The sequence below is a fragment of the Planococcus citri genome, chromosome 1 (genome assembly GCF_950023065.1).
Source record: "Planococcus citri chromosome 1, ihPlaCitr1.1, whole genome shotgun sequence".
Classification (NCBI taxonomy): domain Eukaryota; kingdom Metazoa; phylum Arthropoda; class Insecta; order Hemiptera; family Pseudococcidae; genus Planococcus; species Planococcus citri.
This window is the reverse complement of record NC_088677.1, coordinates 26,330,582-26,352,601: the sequence shown is the minus strand read 5'-3', so window position 1 is coordinate 26,352,601 and position 22,020 is coordinate 26,330,582. Positions and strand designations below refer to the sequence as shown.

The following is a 22,020-nucleotide window of genomic DNA, read 5'->3' as shown; positions in this document are numbered from 1 at the left end:
GAATGATCAAATTGATATGGAATAACTAGGTATCTCAATTATGAATTCATCCAACATCAATCACTCTAAGACAAATTTGAATCAAAACCTTTGAAAAAATTTCATATATTATATATTGATGCAATTGTAAGAAGTTCAAAAAAATTAGTTTCGAAGGAATTTCTTACAAGTTCTGCTCGTGTTTACACTTTTTACAACTACCTACCTGCGCAATTATTTTCATCTCGCAGTTTTTATGATTGGTTAGTGGTTTACTATTTCACGTAATTTTTGTAAAATTTCATTTTTATTGGTTCGATTAAATTCTATTCGTACATTTTAAATCGTGGAGCACGAATGATGTAAAACTGTGGAGCGGGAACTCGAGCAAAGTTCAACTTGAAAGCAATCTAGTCCATCTTCGACAAAATTGTCACCTCACCATAAAAAAGATCCCTGCAAACCGTCCAAATTAGCGCCTCTAGCGAGAAAAAATAGAAATTGGCCGTGAAGTGTGACGTCACAATTCCCAACCCATCGAGTAAAATTTTATCACGAGTTTACGTCGACCGTATATAATGGACGAATAATTCAACGGTGAAAAAATGACAAAATGTGAAGCCTAGATTTTGGATGCAGAATCCTGGAAACCTTCTGCTCATGCGTCAAACATGACGCTTACGGTGCTGGTGGAGAGAGAGACGGTTTACTGGTTGAACAATGAACATGGTTGGGTTGAACTAGTGAACCGTCTCTCTCTCCACCAACGCCGTAAGCATCATGTTTGGCGCATGTGCAGAACGTTTCCAGGATTCTGCATCCAAAATGTGGCCGTCATTTCCTGCGATTTGAATTATTCGTCCATTATATACGGTCGACGCGAGTTTACGAAGATTATGTCATTTTCTGTCTATTTACATTTTATAATTTTCATTTCTTCGAGTTATTCGTTTAATTAAATGTAATTCGTTCGATATTTTCCTCAAATAAGAACGCTATAGCGTATAATATGAGCGTTGGATTTCCAATTCTGTACGTATCTCACTTTCTATTTATAATTCTAGAGCATGAACTAATTTTGTAAAACTGCATTCACCAAAAACTGGTGGTATTATTGCAATGATGGAATAATTAAAGCAATCAGCACTCTGGTCATCGAATCGTAAGACGAAATGTTTCATTTTGTAAACGAATGAAAATGGATACGATTGTTTGACACTGTGACCGAAATCAAACCCTAGCCGTTACGGTTGTTAGCATTGAAGGTATTGTTTTTCAGGGTTAAACTTCATAATGCAAACATCCTTCAAAATGATTTTACTCTACGATTGAAAACATTTACGTTGATAATTACTATTAATGAATTTGAAATGAATTTTTTTCTCTTTTATATCAGGTTAAAGTGATGGACGATAGTGTCAGCGTAAAATCAAACGATTCCGCCACGACTAGCGATGAATACGAGTTCGTGCCTTCAACAGCCAACGTTAGTATTTTTTAATATCACCATTGCGTTTTTTTGTCTCGAAATTTGTTCGAGTGTTATCATCTTCGAGTATAGAAACAATACAGTACAAAGTATGTATTAGAATATTGTAAATAGTAAGATTTTTGTTCGCTGTATCATCTAACACTCGTGATCTTCACTATTTCGTGTGTACGATGTTGTGTTCGAAACAACTAATTCGCAATGCTCGGCTTGAGAAATATTCGTTTGTTAGAATGCGTTAGTATTATGAATTTTTCATTACGAAACATTCGAAGATGATTTTTCACTCGTGTTTTTTACTTAATATATTCTGCAGTATGAGTAACACCATCTAACGTATATTTTCTTCACTTTTATCTGCGTAGATAGCGAAGGTTCCATTAAGCCAGAAAAATGAACAACCTATATTGAAGATTGCCGGAAACGGTGATGCTGATCATTTGCAAAAGTGTTTGGGTGAAATGTTATCTGAAGTGGAAACGTGTTCTTTGAATAGTAAAATGGATACGAACAGTTCGTCTAATGATAAAAGCTCGCAAAATTACAGCGACGAAGAACAATTCGAGCCACGTACGTAATTGTCATTTTTTCCCTATGGTTTTTTCTTTCCTTCTTCGAAATATGCCTGTGTACATATGTCTTTAATGTTCGTGTGTCGTATGGTGTGACCTGTTTACCGAAAAAAAAAATAAACCTCGTAATGAAAAACGATCGTAATTATCTCGTACTCGAGTTGTGTTGTGCTGAAAAAACATCATTAAGAGTGAAATGTTCGACTTGGTGAGAATCGTGGTGTTTAGTTTTCGAGTATTTGTTTAGTCATCTAGTTTTTAGCGAAAAATTTGTAAAACTATGAATTTTAAGAGCTCCAGCCAAGAAGGTAACGTTCGAGAAATTATTCTGAGATGATTCGTCCTACTTTGATTAATCACCGGAACGAATTAAAATTTAATTTTATCTTTACGTAGGTAAATCGGGTTAATTTTCCCGCCGTTTTATCTGATAATCTTCTTTTAACCCTTACTTATCGCTTTCTATCATCTTTGGGTCGAATTGAAAATTCAAACCGCTATTATGGAAATCTCATTTGAAAAATTGATCGAGTCGTATCAGCTTATAGGTAGTGTAACCTCAAACGAAGGCGTTTTTTTTTCATATGTGTCCCTGACCAATTTGATAAGTTCGGTGTGCTCGAAAATTCATTCTTGCGATATTGATGTCGTAGCGATGTTGGACTTTTTAGCCGTTCTGAAATTCTTCAACGAAAATAATTTAGCAGGTATAATTTCCCGCATGGATAATTGTTTTAGAGAACGTGTTTACATTATCTGCGAAATGTTTCCGCGTTGTAATTTATTTCTAAACACGCGAATTTGTAAATAATTCGTATTGTTCTCTAGTGTGTGGTGTTCTGATAACAGAACCACATCGTAGAATTATTTATCGTACGTTTGATTAGAAACGATTGTTTTTCAATAGTATCTTACGATTGTTTTTTTTTCAGTGGCCGATGTATGCCAAGAATGCACCGTGTTCGGATGCATATCGTATTTGGGATCTGCTGCCATTAATGCGCCGAAAAGCAAAATTGAAATTTTACGTAATATGGCCATTTTGAACGAACAGTCTTCGGATCATGCTATCAAAGTGTCCCTATCGATACCGAATTTCGCTGATGGAGTGGTCGTGTAAGTTGATTTGGATGTTAGTTTGTCTCCTTTACATGACAACTCGATTGTAAGAGTGGAAAAAATTTCGCATTGTGTGATAATTTTTTCAGTTTCGAAAGCGTTATGACAAGTCATTAATATGAAACATTATGTTAGAATTTGTAATTACGAACGAGCGTCGTAATTTATTCTTATGCGATTTCGCTTCGTCATAAAAAAGTGAACGCTTGGTGAAAAAAAATCTCGAATTTTATCTATAAATTTAAAACATGATACTTTTTGAAATCACCGGTGTGGCACCGCTCGACTTTTGGGAAAGTACATATGTCCGTAAAAAAAATTATTATTCATTAAAAAAAAAATTCTGAACACGAACACTTTCCCTAAATGAGGTCAATGGATCATTCAATTATTTAAAACCAATTCCAGTGTTGTCATTCTGAGAAATGAAATTGTGTATTGATTATTTTTTTTACAGATTATATGATGCGAACAACAATAGCGTTATGGCCCGTTACGATGTCCAAAGAATAACATTTTTCGCCAACGGGACTCCGAAATCGGATGAAAATTCGTGTTTCGCGTTCACTTATTTGCACGGAGATACCGAAGAAACGGCCATTTTCCAGTGCCATGTATTCCGGTGCGATATTCCCGAAGCTGTAAGTTTTCAGTTTAATTTAATTTATTATTTTGGATACATATTTGACCTATAAAAAGAGAGATTCGATTATGGCAGTGATATAGAGGCTGGTTACGTGCTATTTTTCATCGTCGATTATTAAAATCGAAAGCCAAAAATTTAATATGTTATTAATAATACGATTTAATTAGATGGTTTATACGCATTACCGCGCTGTAATTTTAGATCGACGTCATCGCTTGTTTACTTTTTACTACAGTCGTGATAGTGAAGGGTTAATTGGTGATTTATTCTGAACAAAGATCTTGATTTTAGTGGTATTTTTAAAGTGAGAGGTTTATTGATGTGAACTGTATGAGGTTTGTTTGGTGTTGTGTTCTGTGATTTTTTGTGGTGACTTACTTTTGTTGAACAATTTTCTGATATTGTTTGTTTGCATACGAAACTTTTTCATTCGATTTTTCAGCCTTTATCATCTTTTGGAAACTCGGAAAATGATAAAAATAAGACATCTTCTCAGAAATAAAAAAAACACTAGTCCGAATCGACAATCAATTCAAGTGTTCAAAATAGACTTTTCAAAAAAATGTACTTACTTATTCCTCTATTTTTGTCGTCACGAAAAATGTTACCCATTTCAAAATATAGAAGTTTCTTCTGGTCAAATTACTTTTCTGATAGGTTTCTAAAAATTTATCTTCTCTTTGTTGATTTCATAGAATTTTTGAGCTTCTTCACAGCATGTGCTTTGGCCACGTAAATTATGACCTGTAATGCTTGTTTCTTGGTACATTTGATAAGGAGTACACCGTTACCCTGTGTTCATAGTGAACGTACGAGTACTTAATTAGATTAAAAAAATAAGTCATTACTTTCACGAAGTATTTTTTTTTTTTTTTAAACAAAAATAATAGTGAATAAGTGCATAGTACATATCTATAAAATTCTAAGCATTGAATATTAAAAATTGCGTTTCTCTGTCAAATTTTATGAATTTTAAAGTTATTGATCGAGTTTGAAGTTTAATTTTTGTATCGATCTCATTTTTTTTGTCTTGATTTGATGTTAAAAAAATGAAATATTCTGGACTTTGAGCTCATCTCAGCCGAATTCAAAACAAGCATTGGATTTGAGGTGTTTGAGTGGAGATGACTTTGACCTGAAATCCACATCTTGAAATCAGTGTGGAGAATGGGGGTGAAACTGATCAAAACAAGTGTAAATCGAAAGGAAATCGAGAGTTTTATAACATAACAAAAAAACACCACTCTTGCTGGGAATTGAAAATTTGAGATGTGCTTTTGAAGTGTGGCCTAGAACCCCTCCTCCCCCCCCCACTGCCAGCACCAAAAAAGAGGATTTTTTTCGTTTTTTATACGATTTTTGATTTTTGTCGATGAAGAAGGAGCCATTGGCCGCTACAAATCAGTCTAGAAGACTGAAATTTGGCTTGCACATTTATAAAGGGTGTCCTGGATATGTCTTTTCGGGTATTTTGAGTTTTCAACCCCTTCTCACCCTTCCCCAGCAACAAAAAAATGATGTTTGAACTTATTGAAATTTTTAATTATTCATCATTCCTTTTTTCATTTTTGAAAATAACGACTTTCTGAATAAATTTTCTATGTAAAATACTTGACTGAATTTAAAGGGCCAATTTTTTCAAAATTCGAAATTTTTTAAATTTTGGTGTCTAAAGTTGAACTTGAAAAATTAAAATTGTTACAAAATGAGTTTTTTTAACCAGATTTAGGCGAACCAGTTTATGTGTGAGAACGTTTGAGCCTTATTTTCAGGTTATCCTGAAAAGTTACCATTTTGGATATTTTAGCAAGAAGTTTTGTGATTGTTTTCATTTTTTGATCAAATCAATGAAACATCATTTCTTAGTGAAAGTTTTTTCTTGATTTTTTCAATTTATTCACTTCTCTTTGAAAAGTACATAATTTTGATCTAAAAAATTATCGGTTTAAAACAATGTTGACGTCCCTCCTGCCTCCATAAAATAATGAAATATTTGAAAAAAATGTACTAAAAGTGTTGCTTTTGTATGCCAGAATATTCTTCATATTTTTATTATGAAATCTCCCACCCCCCCTTTCAATCAACCCTAAAATCGGTCTTGGATTTTGAAAAGTGTTGCTTTTGTATGCCAGAATATTCTTCATATTTTTATTATGAAATTCCCCCCCCCCCTCCCCCCAATCAACCCTAAAATCGGTCTTGGATTTTGATGGCAATGAATTGTCGATGTAGATTTGCAAAATTTCAAATAGGTACTTTAATCTTCAGATATGAACCAATTTTTCTCAAACACGTTGAGTAGGAATTTTTACATAAGAAGTGGTTCTCTTCATACTGATGTGTGTTGACAAAAATTTAAGGATTACTTGTTCAAGTTACTTCTACGAGTATTTCGTTGTCGCTAAAATTTCCATGAATTTCCCAAATGTAATATGTAATAGACGAATTTAACTGAATCGCCTTCTGGCTTCTATTGCTACCGTATTTATTACGATTTCGAGAGGAAAATTTCACAAATTGGTGTAAGTTTTTTTTTCTTCAGTGAAAAACTACCCGAATCATTCCTATTCTGGGTTAATTGAATGAGCTATTTCTATTTTCCAAAATTATTGTTGTTCGTCAGCTTTATTCGGATTTGAACTATTGATACATATTATTGAATTTTTATTATCGAAATTATCGGAACTACATAATATTTCCAATAAGTAAATATGACTAAAAAATAACTACCTTTTTTGAAATGGTAAAATCAGCACGTGTTCAAATTTACATTCATTATAGGTATCGTAAATTTTTCATCCTGCTGTGATGAATAAATTTTCCTGTAACTTTTTAAAACTCGAATCACATTAGACAAGATGACCAGAAAAATTGTTAAATTTAAATTTGTTTGTCTGGGTGTTAACTTTAAAATTTTTTCGAATCTCACATTGTTGTAGCAGTGTTTTGGGGCTAATTGTATCATCGCACAATGATTTTTTTTTTTTAGACTAACATTTAAAATTTTCTTCGATTTTTTCAATTTTTGCACAATTCTAAGCAAGATAATGTTCTTGAAGTGGGTACAAAATATTGATGAAAAAAAAATACGAAAAATTGAATGAAACTTTTGAGTTTGAGGGTTGCGATTAAATTAGACCCAAGAAAACGGTCGATGAACTTTTCAATCGATTATCAAGTGTACGAGTTCGTTCTGAAATAGATCTTACATCATTTCGAGCGTATTTTTTGCGATAATCACGAGTTAATTTTGATGAAAGAGGGCAGAGCAGGCTAATTTTTGGTAAATTCATCATCAGCAAAATCTATGCTACTCGTACGTGTGCGTATTAGAAGAAAAAAAGAGAGAGAGAGAAACATAACTTATTGGTACGTACGATTTACGAAAATTATGGCGACCACTTCAATTAACACCAAATTTGAATAATCATTCCGATAATCAAAGAGTAATTTATGACTCCTCAGCACTAAATAATTCTCTGTAAAAATCCTAAAATGGCATAAACCGTAGCATCTTAAGAAAAAATACGTGACTGCGTACAAATATCGGTAAATTATTCGTATAAGGGCATTGATTGGGTTGCGTGAAGATATTTTGAACTTGTGTTTGACAAATTCGTAACTATGAAAATTTCAGTTTCCAGTTTGATACGAGTTGTTTGTGTTTTATTAAATGAGTGAACGTGTTGCCTAAATTCGAAATTATTACTTCTGTATATTTATCATCGTTTTCAAATTACCCATCACGTGATGATAATCAGAACGTGGTAATGAGATTATTATTCTCAAAGGAGACATTTCATCTGGGACATTCCGCGTGTTGTAAATTAGCTGGATGGCGATAATTTTTTCCACATTCTTTCTCTTTCCATAGTATCCAATATCTCGAAATATTTTTCGGTATCTCGATATTTCGTATTGTTTTGGAAGTTTTGTTGATATCGGTGAATTTTTTTGACTCTCCGTTGACTTCGATCGGACTTCAGTTATCGTTGCCTCGTGCACCATTAACCAGTATGTGTGTGCGCATTTCCATAATAAAGTTAAGAGAGAGCACATTTGCATTAATTCTGAGAAAATTTGTCATTTGAAATAATATTGTCATCAACGATTAAGTAATAACGGTAGTCGGTTGTGCCATTTTTACCATTTTTCCATCTGATTGTGTAACATTACGTCCGATGATTGATTAATTGGATCGAATTTACGTATGTACATTTCTATCTATCTAATTATAGACTAGTATTGCCATTTTTTATGAAATTGATCTAGTTTGAGTAGGTAATTTATAAGTACCCATATTTTGGATGGGGATTGGCAAATTTGCACTAGAGATTATTCGTACGAGTATCTGAAAAACGAACCTTCGGAGTGAAAAATAAAGTACCCTTATTTACACAATGGTGTTTAACCTTGCGTTTATTCGTACTCGTATACGAGATAAGAACTCAGCAAATATTATGGCTATAATATTAAAATTCCGGTCCAGTTAATCGCTTTTTCAAACAAAAATTATGTGTCGAGATAAACAAATGTACATATTTATTTGTACGGGCAGAGCTGTTGAAAAAAATTAAGAGAAACTATAATGTTCTTCTGCGAGTTGATAAGAAGTATGAAAGATTAGGCGTTATTTTAAAGCAATCTATTCGTTCGATCGTGATTATTTAAATGACCGATTAATTGATCGATTTCGACAGATTTTGGCCTGCTTAATAACGAATTCGTTGAAAGGTAGGAGATTCTATGACGTCATTGGGTACCTAATCGACGTTTCTCTAGGTCACGCTATCTTCATGGAGATTTTAAGGTTTTGATTTATGTAATTGGATCGATTTGAAAATAGATTAGAAAAATGGCGATGGAAATTTAGTGCAAAAGGAAGGCGGCAGAAATCTTGAAAAAATTGATTAAATTTGCCCACAATTTTTATGAGAACTTCATTGCGATTTGATGAAATATTGTACGAATAGAAAGTCGTGTGAAAATTGTTCAAAAAGATCTAGAAGTCGGCTGATTCAAAACATATAGAAAATCATTTCAAAGTGGATCAAATTTTGCTCAAGTTGGGTGAAATAAAGTAAGGATGATTTTGGATGCAGAAAAATCGACTAAAATTCATTTAAAAGCGAGGAAAATTAACAAGTTGCGAAGGTCAAAAAAAGTTTATAAATAATTATTATCAAAATTTTGTAAAACATCGAAAATTACTCGAAATAATTACAGAATTCTTTAAAATCATCAAAAAAGTACGTAAAATGGCAACATTTATCGAAAATTGAAAAAGTGAATTTAAATTTTAATTAATTATGAGATAATGCGAATGCATTATATCGAATTCGTCGTATCAGCAATTCGTTTGCTCTGAACCTACCTATTCGGATTTTAATCAACGTATACGAGTATCTCTATCTACGCTGAATTGTGACTTTGTGAATATTTTTTTCTCACCAACCAAGCTATTTTTTATACTCGTTTCCGGTGTAGCCGCCTACAGTACAGATTGGGCAATTTTTCCTGACTGTGTAGTTGTAGTCGCAGTCGTATGATGATTCCGTTTGGTTATCGCAATTTTTTTTTCTTTCTTGTAATTTTCTTTTTAAAAAAAATGTAGGTTCTTTTTGTAAATAAATTCATGGGTTTTTATAACGACGAGTTCTCTTTATTAATTAGGTACACGTAATAATCGGATACACTCACTCACTCTTTTCGTATGCATATTGTTTGGAAACAGTGAAAATTGATTGAAACATTGAAAAAAAAAGTTCCAAAATTCAATTAAAATTCGGCAAAATGGCGAAAAATGATAATAAATCGCAAAAAAAATCAATAAAGTACTTATAACACCAAAAATTTTGTAAAATACTAAAATATTGTACTACCTATAATTTATATAAATGACTTTATTTATGCTCGATTAAAGTAAAAATGAAGAAATGTTTCCAAAAAGTTGTAAAAGTTTACAAAAATTCTTTGAGAAATATGAAAAAAAAAATAGATTTAGCAGAAAATCAATAAAACTTGATAGTAAATCTTCGAAAATGGTGGAAAAATTGAGAAAATATTGACAATAGTTCGTAAACAATTGCCCAGAAAATGAATGAACGTCACCAAAATAGTGTAAATAATGCAAAAGTTTGTTCAAAAATCTAAAAAAAAAAATCAAATTTCACAGAATTTACTAGAACATATTGAAAATGGAGAGTAAACTGATGAAATTTTGCCAAAATTTTATAAAATATTGAACAAATTGCACCAAGTAGTGATCAATTAATTAATTTGAGAAATCGTTGACATTGGTAAAAAAAAATTAATAAAATATCGTTAAAACAGTAAAAGTTAGTGGGGAGTTTAAAAATGGATAGTGAAAGTAGTAAAAGAGTAGTGAATTTACAGGGTGTCTAACGGTCCTTCCGGTCCTTCCAGGTCAGTAAAAGTCCTTCTTTTTGCCTATTGGTCCTTCTTTTTCAAAAAGTCCTTCAAAAGTCCTTCTTTTTGCCCGAAGGTCCTTCTTTTTTCCGAATTTTCTAATAATTCTGTCATTTAATAAAAATTAGGAATGGTGTTCTCTTACGTCTCGTATTGTATCAATTTTCCACAGCTTTCGCCCTCGCTTCGCTCGGGCTAGATCATTTTTCTTTTCTTTTCTCTGACCGAAGTTAAAGGGTAGAAACATATGACTCCTCAAATCAAAAATAATGCTGTTTTACTACTCGGGAATTGTGAATTTTCGAAAGCTTTTGCCCTCGCTTCGCTCGGGCGTTTATTCATATTTTTAACCGTGATGAATACCAATGAAATTTTCTGAAAACTTTTAAAATTTGTAAATTTTGAAGCTATGAAAATCAACTTTTTGCATAAAAAATGCACGATGTTTTACGTTTTGAATTATCAATTTTTCTCAGCTTTCACCCTCGCTTCGCTCGGTCAGATTGCAATTCTGCTACAAAAATTTTCAAACATTTCCTAGAATTGAAAAATCAACTCCTCGAGAAATTCCAAAAACATAATCCAATCAATGAAAAATTCAAATGAATTTTTTATTCGACATTTTTGTTGCTAACTTCCCTTTTTAGAAAATGTTTCGAACCACAGCTGGCCAATTGTTTGGAAAAATGCTTGGTGTGGAGGGGGGGGGAGTTTCGAGTAAAAAATTTAAATTTTTCATCAAAGTAGTTTCCCTTACTCAATTTTGATGTCTAAAAAGTAAGCGAGGGATACGAAAAAAGTACGAAATTTTGTTTTTTGGATTTGGTAGTCATTTGACAAGAAATTTATCAGGTCTATTTTGAATATCAATAATTTTTTTGTTTCTTTTAAAAATTATAAATTTTCGACATTTTTTTGCCAATTTTGTAAAAATGAATGAGGAGGGGGGGGGGTCAGTAGGTGCATTTTTAATTTTTAAAATGTCCTTCCAAAAGGTTCTTCCAAAGTCCTTCCAAAGTCCTTCTTTTTAGTTTTCAGAATTTGTTAGACACCCTGATTTAGTCAAAAAGTTAGTCAAAAAATGTAAAATTCAAACGCCCAACAAAAACCTTCAATAAATTATTTTTTTAAAAATTAAATATAGAGAGAAAAAAAATACTTTGTATACAAATTGTTTTCCAATTTCATTATTTTTTTGAAAATTTTCCTGTGAAGAGTTTGACTTTGTTGATTTTTTTGTGCGTTGGGAGGGAGGGGGGGGGGGGGTAAGTGGAAATATTTCTGAAAATTGGGTTGGAAAAAGAAGTGTTTTTTTCAAAAGAATTCCGTTAGATACTATGTATGTACAAATTTTGAGATATACTGCGAGAAAAAATTGCACAAAACATTGACCAAAATTATTACGAGTACATATGAAATTAGTAAAAATGACAGCTCGAAATGAGCAAACATACCAGTTCCCCTTTCTGACTTAAAATTACATGCAAAAAAGATCATGTTTGATGAGTTCCACTCCTACTGGTCCCAAATTCCTAACACAAATAAATTAAAAAGTATTAAAAACTCTGCATCATTCTGGAAAACATCTGAACAACCCAACCGTCGTTCAGAAGTAATACTAACTCGCCTTCGAACTGGACACTCTTTACTCACCCATCAATACTTATTCCTAAAACAACCTCCTCCTATGTGTTCCACTTGCAATGTTCCTCTAAATGTTCCCCACATACTCATACACTGTCCCATTTTCCAACATACTCGCTCTCTCTTTCTAAATTCCAATCAAATAAATACTATCCTATCAGATGATCCAGTCGCAATAAATAATGTACTGAACTTTGTAAATATCACAGGACTAAGACAAAAACTATAGTTTAATAATTATATGCTTACATTATAAATTTTCTTACTTTGTAATATCTATAATTTATAATTTGCTATGTAGATAACTGTGCCAAATGTAATGATGAGGTGCCCCTAGCCATAGTAGCTGTTCATGGCACCCAATAAAATAAATAAATAAAAAAAAAATGTCGTGAAAAATTCAAAATTTTGTTGAAAAATTTTAAGAACTGTTGAAAAAGCTTTTCAGGATAAGATAGTGAAATCCATCCAAAAAAAAAAATCTTGAGTCACCCCCCCCCCCTCCACGCAGGCCCTTCACGCGAGAAATATGCCCATATGTGCTCAAAATTCACAATTTTCCTTCTCCAGATCCAAAAGTTTTGAAACTTTCATAGAAAATAGTCACTAGATAGGTACCTACGTATGTGGATTGTTTTTCAAAAACATTTCATATTTTGGTTTTTTGAGGGGGGGGGGATGGAAATTTTTTCAAAAATTCGTAAAAAAACGGGAAGGGTTCCCTCTGCAAAATTTTCTCAGAAATTAAGTTGCATTCTGAGGTATAACATGTATTTTTTGCGAAGCTCAAAAATTAGTGCAACATTTTCAAAAAAATTAAACTTGCATAAAACGTGTTTTTTGTCATTTTTTCATTTTTGCCGTGTTTGAATTTTCACGGTCAGAATTTTTGGAAAAAATGACATTTCAAGCAAAATACGTAAATAGATACGAAAATGCCGATTTTCCATTTAATTTTGTTGTGTGAGAATCTTGAGCACACATGGACACATTTCTCGGATGGGTTTGGGTTGGGGGATCGACTCAAAAAAATTGTTGGGATAGTGTTACGTCAAAACTAACGTTTTGGGTGAGTTTCGTCAAAATTGGGAAAAGTTGGGATTTCACTATCTTATCCTGAAAAGCTCTTTGGCTAAACTTTCATGAAATTATTACAAATAGTGCGAAAATGGACAAATGTGTCAATTTTGCAAAATATTGAAAAATTGCACAAGATGTCAACAAAGTTTCTTAAAATTCTTAAAAATAAGCTAAAGTGGCGGAATTTAATACAAATTGAAATAAATTTTTGAAAACCACATAAATTGTGTAAAATGGTCTGAATATTACTCAAAATGCACAAAAAATGCTCCAAACTTACTTATCCTTCCAGTTTCTTCTGAGACTGCCAAATTTTTCCCCCCATTGAATTACACTAGGCAACAATTTTTGACCTTTTCTTTGTGTTCGGGTTGAAAATGGGCTTAATCGATAGTTTAGACCCTAAAACAAAAAACAGAGTGGGGATTTTCAATTTGAGTTGTTTTTGTAGTCAGGAGAGATGATCAAAGTTGCAAAAATGGCTGTTTTTGCCCTATTTCACGAGTTTGTGGAGACATCAGTATTATGTTTCAAAAAAAAACAAGGTCATATTCGGATTCTACGCACTTTTTTAAGTAAACAATTTCACCGGATTTTTGATTTTCGAAGTTTCAAGCGCATACGGAAGATTTTTGTTTGTAACATATTTTAAATCTCGGAGCGCGCGACGCTGGCGTTACTCCACGATGTAATCGTGGCGCGGAATCGTGTTCGCGCGGGCGAAGCTCTCGTGCAGTAAAAATTTTGTGTTACAAACGAAAATCTTCCGTATGCGCTTGAATGTTCAAAAATCAAAAATCCGGTAAAGATGTTTACTTAAAAAAGTGCGTAGAATCCGAATATGAACTTGGTTTTTTTTGAAACATAATACTGATGTCGCCACAAACTCGTGAAATAGGGCAAAAACGGCCATTTTTGCAAATTTGATCATCTCTCCTGACTACAAAAACAACTCAAATTGAAAATCCCCACTCTGTTTTTTGTTTTAGGGTCTAAACTATCGATTAAGCCCATTTTCAACCCGAACACAAATATGCCGTTGCCTAGTGTTATTGAAGTACGAGTATGAAAACTATAAAAATCAGAAAGAGGCCAATAATTATTTCGGAAGGGAAATCTGAAAAAAAAATCAGAGAAATTACTTATTAATATTATTTTTTGTGAATCATTGAATGTCATCGAAGGGATCACTTGAAGAAAATATATCTAATCATGATTGTTTTTTCAACTTTCGGCGAATTTTTGAAAATTAAAATTCAATAATGATTGAAGTCTAATCCTTCCTGGATGGAAGCTAAAAAAATTTTGGAAAACAAAAAACAGATTCGTCTTGAATTTTTCTTTAAAATTGTTTTTTTTTTTTAGGAACCTCTTAAAGTGTCAGGCTCAGATTTCAATGGAAGTGAATTTTCAGTAAAAATTGTCGCCTGAAAAATGATCCATTTTTGAATGAAAACTTCTAGGTAAAAGGGTTGAGGAAAATCATAGGTCGTGCTTCGTGAACATATGTGTGTGTGTGTTTGTATTTTTCTAAAAAAAAAAAACTGTAATATCACTGCATTGTTCTACGATGATGTCGATGAGTCAAAAGTTGTTATCAGACATGGAATAGGATACCTTTGATACAGGATCTCGTAGTTAGTACAATATAGTTATCTCTTTCAGAATAAAAACATATTTCTGATATTTCTGACACACGGTGTGTTTCAAAAATGAAAGTACAATTTCCTACAATAAAAAATATACGAACAACAACGTGATTATTACCATCATTTATACTTTTGATTAACACGGTTGAAGTTGATTTTCGGTAATTATCTCGGTGCTGTTTTTTCAACATGATATATTGGAAAAAATTGAAGAAGAAACACTTTGAAAAAATTGATCATGAAACGGTAGTATACTCGTACCTATTGGTTATTATATTTTTCATTATAAATTATCTACTTACCTAGAGTACCTACATTTACTTTCAACCCCGATAACCTTATGAACATTTAGTATTATTTTAATTTAATCTCGCGCGATAACTTTTGATTTTCTTACCAATGGGTTACAAAAAAGAGGCGAAGGGGTGGAAAAAAGCACGCTGCTATCTTCTAAACGTGATACGAGTAGATTAGATTGTAATCGCCTTATCACTGCCGAGCTCTTTTTTCCGGCTATAATTAAGTTCATATTATATGGTGTACCTACCTATTCAGTTTAATTTTATATGTACTCTCTCGTAGGTTGGACAAGTATCGTTGTGTTTTGGTAAAGCTTTTCAAAGACCATCGAATTCGTTAGTGGCATCTTCGGTGAATAGTGAAGAACTCGACGGGAATATGGTTAATGCGAAATCCGTCCAAACTTGCGTTTTTGAAGTCGGTCTCGAAGTTAAAGAAGATGATGGAAAAGTGAGTACCTCTGCCTATATCTAGACTTTCCTTGTAATTTGGTTTTCAATCTCTTAATTACTTATACGATTTTTTCCGGGTTTGTTTTTGTTTTTACACAGGGAAATTTTAACAATGTACCAAAGGACAGATGCGGATTAAAATTACGAACAAATGTAAAAAAGCAAATTTGTCTATCCATCCAGCCGATTTTTTCGAATGAAACTGAATTGGAAATCGAACGTTGCTTCGGCGTTTTGGTATGTCCCGGAAATAACGTCAAACACAGTGATATGAAGCTATTAGATATGGTGAGTTTTCAATCGTTTAATCGTACATCGAACATTGGAAATCATGTTGAAAAAATGTCCTGGTTTGATTTTGAACTACTCTACCTATATGTTTTGTGGGAGTGATTGTTTCAAATAACTAATAAGTTTCTTAATTGGAAGCGTTCATTCAAAGTTCTAATTAATGTTCAATTTGAACTTTGCTCGAATCAAATTGATGATCTGATTCGTCATTATTATTAGCAATTTATTATTTTCGCCTGATGACCTGAAATATGAAAAAAAAGGTTCAATTTTGTGTACATTTTGAAACAATTCGTTCGCGAACGATTCATCGTGTTTCATTGATTTTTTTTCTGATAGAATTAGAAGTCAAAAATCAGAACTAAACCGTTGCGAATAACTGATTCATTTTTTTGCAATTCGTTCGTGAATGATTCGTTGAATTTTTATCGTTGTAGTGATGTTCCATGTTGGAAACGATTCATTTGAAAAATGAAAAATATTCATTACTACCAACAAGGAATATTCGCAATTGTGAATCGTTTTGAAATGAGTGACTCAGACTTAATTTTCAAAAGTCGTTCGCGAACGATTCACTGAGAAATTAAAACAAAAAAAATTGACCATATTTTGAACAAAACACGAAAACAGTGAAAACTCGAAAAAATTCAACTATTCCAGACCGAAGATCTGTAAGTCGGAGACTAGAATCGTTCGCGAACGACCGAACCATTTTTTTGAATGATGTCCTGGTGACTTATATGTAATATTTTGTCTATGTTTACTCTGTTCATGAAGAAAAGTCTTCCCTAATATCACCCTGGAAATATTTTTTTCAACACACAATCGTTCGCGAACGACTGAATCACTTTTTTGTTATTCGTTCGCGAACGATTCACTCAATTTGATACTACTTTTAATATTTTTGACCACATTTTGATCAGAATTCTCTACAACTACAAAACTGCCCACAAACGATTTGTTGATAGCTGGTTGATAAAAGACTCGAATCGTTCGCGAACGACTGGACTATTTTTCAGATATTTTTCTGGCAAATGGTGTTAGGTTAGGTCAAGTCTGCGTACCTAGTTATGAACAAATATTTAATGCTGTCCAAGCATTCTTGTAAAGTTTTTCAGCATCGAATCGTTCGCGAACGACTGAACCATTTTTTCTGTATTTCTTCGCAAATCGTTTCATTCCACCAAGATGGGAACTTTTTTGATCATTGATTATTTTTGAATAATTCGTTGCAAACATCAGTCACTGACAAATATTTGTGGTATTCAGGCTAGTGTCGTTCGCGAACGACTGATTTGTTTTTCTGGTAATTTATTGACGATCAGTAAAAAATTAGCGAAATGAGTGATGATAATTGAAAAAATTATACTGTCCACTCACAGTCCCATTCACTCTGAAATGATTTCTCATTATTGATTCGTTCGTGAACGACTGAATCATTTTTTGAGTGATTTTTTTAATTGAAAGAATATGTGTATTGAGTATAGCCAAAGACTGCCCCAGGAAAGTTATTTTCTCATAAAGTGACGATCAATTTGCAGGATTCTTGAATTTTTAAAAACGGTCGAGCCTTTCTGTAGGACAGAGGGATGGAGGAGGGGGGGGGAGATCTGAAGATCAATTTTCGCTCACTTTGCAAAAAGCATTCAGCTACTCATGGTATGGTCTAAAATCGTTGAATTTTTTTATACTTCAATTTATATCGAAGTATGTAGTTGAAATATTCCATGAATAGTTTACTCGAATTGACTTGAAATGTCCAATGATTAATTAAACGTTCAACTTATATTTTTTTTGCAGGTATCTTTAACCGTAAAAAACGAAGACGACGAGAGTCAGAAATATTACGTAATCACCGGCAAATGGGATCCGAAGGAAGCGGCCTTCGAAAGCTTCAACGCCGAAATGTCCAAATATCCGTTAACGGTGGCTGTGGATTTAGTAATTAAAAGAATCAAAGAACCGATTCGATTGACCATCGAAACGCAGGTTAAAATGTACCCTCAAAATGAACGTTTCTGGTCTCTGAGCAAAGCGCAAATCTACCACGAATTTTGTCTCTATTTAAAAGAGGTGAGTTATATTATTATGTTCGGAATAAATCCTATAATTATGATGTTTTTTAATCGTCGATCGAGTCAGCTCGAATTATCTTACCGGCTTTTTATCATTATCGCGATCATGTCATAATTTTAAAATGATTAAATTTAAAATCCATTCCGTTGAAGAGAGTCCTTATCTGGTAAAGGATTTCTCAACTAAACGTGACCTTGTATGAGTTAATATTTTAATTGAAAATCGTCATACAAATTTGATAATGGTGAAAAGTGAGCCGAGTTATGAATAGAGTATTTTTCTTTTACCCTCCTCAGTCATACAGAGCTGATTTTTACTCAATGAATAATTACGTATTATCGATCTTCGAGCATTATGTAATATTTATTTCCATTCATACGTAGGTTTGCTCACGTAACGGCAGCTTAGAACGAGGCTATGAGGTTATAAATGTCGAAAGATCTCGAGAGCTCGATAAAGGTATCCTGAATCATACGTGGAATAATTTCACAAGCTTGATTCGTTCAGCCAGTACAACGTCGTTAGAAGGATCGTCCCAGAAAGATGAATTCTCAGGTGCTGTATTTTTTGAGATTTTATCGTTGAGATTTCAAATTGATTCGTTGACTAAATGTGACCATTTTTTTTATAGATACCGACGAACCTATAATTAGCGGTACTGGTAAAGTATCCAAAGAATGTTTAGACAAAGAACTTGACCAGTGGAACGATTTGCTCGCCAAATGGACCGATACGAAAACCAGACCGAGAACATTGACTACGTTGGTACGTCAAGGTATCCCGGAAGCTCTACGAGGCGAAGTTTGGCAACGTTTGACCATCAACGAAAAAGATGACGAGCTTTTGAATAACTATAGGATACTGATTTCCAAAGTAAGTCGAACTGAAATTTTTTTTAAAAAATAACTCGACTTCTTTATTATTGTATTTTACTTGTATCGAGTTTCGCTTCGGCCTATCAATTTACTTTTCGTTTTAGTTTACATATCGAATACGTTATTAATGATTTTTTTTTTGGCGTTGTTTCAGGAATGCAGCGCCGAACTAGTGATCCAAAGAGATATCCACAGAACATTCCCAGCTCACGATTTCTTCAAAGATGCCGGCGGCGTTGGACAAGATACGTTATTTAATATATCAAAAGCGTACGCTGTATATGATACAGAAATCGGATATTGCCAAGGATTAACTTTCATTGCCGCTAGTTTACTTTTACACGTAAGGATACTCGTTTTGGCTGAATTTTTTTATTCGAAATTGGGGTTTTAATTTTTTTTCGTATTTTTTAGATGCCAGAAGAACAAGCTTTCTGCGTTCTCGTTCGATTAATGTACGATTACAAGCTACGTAATTTATACAAAGATGGATTCGAGAACTTGAATTTGAGATTGTATCAGCTGAGTCGATTATTAGAGGTTTGTTGCTCAGTTTATACGTCTTACGAAAGTAGACGAATAGTAATGAGTATAATTTTTCAATTTTTCAGGAGAAAGAACCTCATTTATGGCAGCATTTCAAAGAAATGGGCATCGAAACTCACATGTTCGCGTCACATTGGTTCCTGACTCTGTACACGGCGCGATTCCCCCTGTATTTTGTGTTCTATATTTTAGACGTTGTCCTAGTGCAAGGATTAGATACGTTGTTCCAAATCGCACTGTCTTTGATAATCGTAAGTGTTGCTCGAGGTATAATTTTATAAGCTGAATTTTCACGTATAAAGATAATTGATCATTTTCCCCCCTAATTTTTGTACAGTCGAGTAAAAAAGAATTACTGACGTTGGACTTCGAGAATATCCTTAAATTTTTCCAAGCTACATTGCCAAAGAAATGCCGCAAACAAAGATACGCCAAAAAAATCATCACCAGAGCTTGTAATATCAAATTGAAAAAACTGAAAAAATACGAAGACGAGTTTATCGAAATGAAAGGTATGTCAAATAAATCATAACAAGATCGTCGGTCGACGTTGTTTGTTTAGTTCTTACGAAATGTCCACTGTGTATAATTTAACCTATGATATATCGCATTTGACGTGGTTTAATCGTCTTTTTAACGTCATTATGATTTCGTGTTTTAAAACAGCTATTCAAGAAAACGCCGAGCAATATAATGATGAGCTGGATCGATTGCAAAAAGTCCTGGCTCGTACTGAAGACGAGAAAAGGAAAAAATGCGAAGAATTGAGTCAAGTAAGTGACTAAAATTTAATCAATTGATTGTTGATGAGATTATAATTTGTATTTGGTTATTGGATTGAAATTATGGGCTCTGATTCGTGGATATTATTATGATTTGGAGTCGATTTCATCTCAATTCACTCAACTTTCTAATTTAAGATCTTCGATTTTTGTTTTAAAAAAATTTTCATCACTGATTAAAATCAAGATTTTACCCCCTTCCCTCTCTAAGATTAAGCAGACTTTTAATTCGACAATTTTTTTGTTACAGGCCAAAGAAGCATTATTTTTAGAAATGCAAAAAAGAGAAGTAGACACGAAACGAGACTCGAATATTATCAAAGAGTATAAACAAGTGAGTAAAAAAGACTACTTATTTTGTATCTAATGTTTCCCCTCTATGTGGTGCATCGTCAAATTGAAATCTAATAAACTCGTTTTCTTCGTTACAGATTTGCCAACGTCTAGATAAAGAATTAAATGGCACAAAGACATTGCTTAACGTTTTACAGGTAATTTGAAAAACCAACTTCTTGAGTAACTTTTACCGATAACTTAAGCTCGAAAGTTGGATTTATTTACGAATATTCTTCTAACATTGAAAAACCCCATGATTTCTCTTCGCAGAATACGGTTTCACGTTGCGATAAATGCAGATCATCGATAAACGATTCCGATAGCACGCAGAACGGTCTCCACTCGCCTAACATTAACAATAATAATAAAGAAGAGAAAGAAGAAGATGTCAAATTATCGAAACAAAAAGAACTCGAATTAGAATTAGCTCAAACTAAATTAGCTCTAGTGGAAGCCGAATGCAGGAATCAAGTAAGTTCGATCGCTTGTGCTTTAGTCGAAGAATTAATTTTTTTTCCATACTAAATGTATTTCTCGTTTTTATTTCTGTTTCTATTCAGGATCTAACCCATCAACTGAATTCGCTTAAAGGAGAATTACAAGCTATACGAAACACGTGTCCGCCCTGGCTGCATAAAACCTTATCGTCCATCAAAGAAGTCACCGCCAATAAGAGATCGGTGAATACGCAAAACGTTGCCAATAAATTGATCAGTATGACGACGAAGCCGGAATCTATTATTAACTAAAGCACCTAACCGACTCTCTTGGAAAAACAAGAGTTGAAAGTATTCGTTTATCTTAATTTAATTACCTTGCTACATTATTATTGTACTTGCGAAAGCGATAAAATTTTCTTAGTTCTATGATAAGAGAGTGTAGTGGTGTACATTTACAATACCCGGTATACTCTTTATTATTTCTTTCTCTACACGCATGATAATCACTTTATAGCATTTGAAAAGTATTTATTAAATTTCTAGTCAGTTTTAAGGGAGGATATTCGTATTTTTTGATCGGTTATAATAAAGTCCCGAATGTACAACAATATGAGGAAGAACGGAAAAAGATCATTTTTATAAAAGCCATGAGACATCATTCGATTAGTTTACTGTGTGTCTTTGTTGGATTGAGTGAGGGGGAAAGGTTTAGTGTAGGTACTCGATTATAACAAAATGTTTCTTTCTTTTTTTTTCGTTTATATTCTATTTTCATTTTGTACGGTATTCTATAGATTTTTGTTTTGTTTTTTTTTTATTTTTATTTATTATTATTATTATTATTATTTTTTTCTTTCGTCGTGACAGTGGAGACATTAATTATTTCGATGTGTATTTGTAGTATATTATAACGTTACATAGTCCTGTTTTTTTTTGTACGAGATTGTAATTTTTTCCAAGTTTTTATTTACCTACCAAATCCACGATGTGTTATTTTTGTTAGTCCGATAAGAAAACGTTTTGTAATTTTCGACACAAATTGTGAACAAATTTTTTGTTATTTTTGTAACGCCAGCGAAACAAGTTCATCACTAGAAAGGCAATATGTTTTTACTACTGTTTTAACACCCTACTTGTCCTTTATAACATTTCTAACGCCTTGCTTCGTTTAGTTGTATTTTTAATAAATATTGTTTACGTAGGCGTGTGTTCCTCTTTTTTTGCGTTGGAAAGGTTTTCCGATCTCTATAAATGGCCTCTATCAATGAACTTGAGTAATTAAGAACAAAGATTGAAGGTTTTGTCATTCAAAATT

General features: G+C 32.9%; 1 protein-coding gene across 4 annotated transcripts; it reads left to right on the top strand.

The window, feature by feature from the left end:
• Window positions 1-853: 853 nt before the first annotated feature.
• On the top strand, window positions 854-21,906 carry GAPcenA (GTPase activating protein and centrosome-associated). Of its 4 annotated transcripts, none has more exons than XM_065370812.1 (19): window positions 854-1,011; window positions 1,376-1,465; window positions 1,834-2,038; window positions 2,973-3,156; window positions 3,617-3,800; window positions 15,190-15,357; window positions 15,459-15,647; window positions 17,451-17,723; window positions 18,110-18,281; window positions 18,358-18,599; window positions 18,756-18,944; window positions 19,016-19,141; window positions 19,213-19,398; window positions 19,485-19,659; window positions 19,814-19,920; window positions 20,180-20,263; window positions 20,361-20,420; window positions 20,536-20,736; window positions 20,826-21,906. In XM_065370812.1, the coding sequence occupies exons 2-19, from the start codon at window positions 1,385-1,387 to the stop codon at window positions 21,012-21,014; spliced, it is 3,015 nt and encodes a 1,004-aa protein (XP_065226884.1). In that variant the 5' UTR covers window positions 854-1,011; window positions 1,376-1,384; the 3' UTR covers window positions 21,015-21,906. The 4 variants fall into 4 exon arrangements, with proteins under 4 accessions (XP_065226884.1, XP_065226885.1, XP_065226886.1 ...); XM_065370813.1 differs by lacking the exon at window positions 854-1,011 and adding an exon at window positions 1,069-1,244; XM_065370814.1 differs by lacking the exons at window positions 854-1,011; window positions 1,376-1,465; window positions 1,834-2,038 and adding an exon at window positions 2,681-2,747.
• The last annotated feature ends 114 nt before the right edge of the window (window positions 21,907-22,020 follow it).

Excerpts from the sequence above, each read along its gene's own strand:
- GAPcenA (XM_065370812.1), top strand. The coding sequence starts at position 1,385 with ATGGACGATAGTGTCAGCGTAAAATCAAACGATTCCGCCACGACTAGC. Across the intron at positions 17,724-18,109 it reads TTTGTCTCTATTTAAAAGAG|GTTTGCTCACGTAACGGCAG; the intron begins GTGAGTTATATT and ends ATTCATACGTAG. Across the intron at positions 20,421-20,535 it reads CATTGCTTAACGTTTTACAG|AATACGGTTTCACGTTGCGA; the intron begins GTAATTTGAAAA and ends TTCTCTTCGCAG.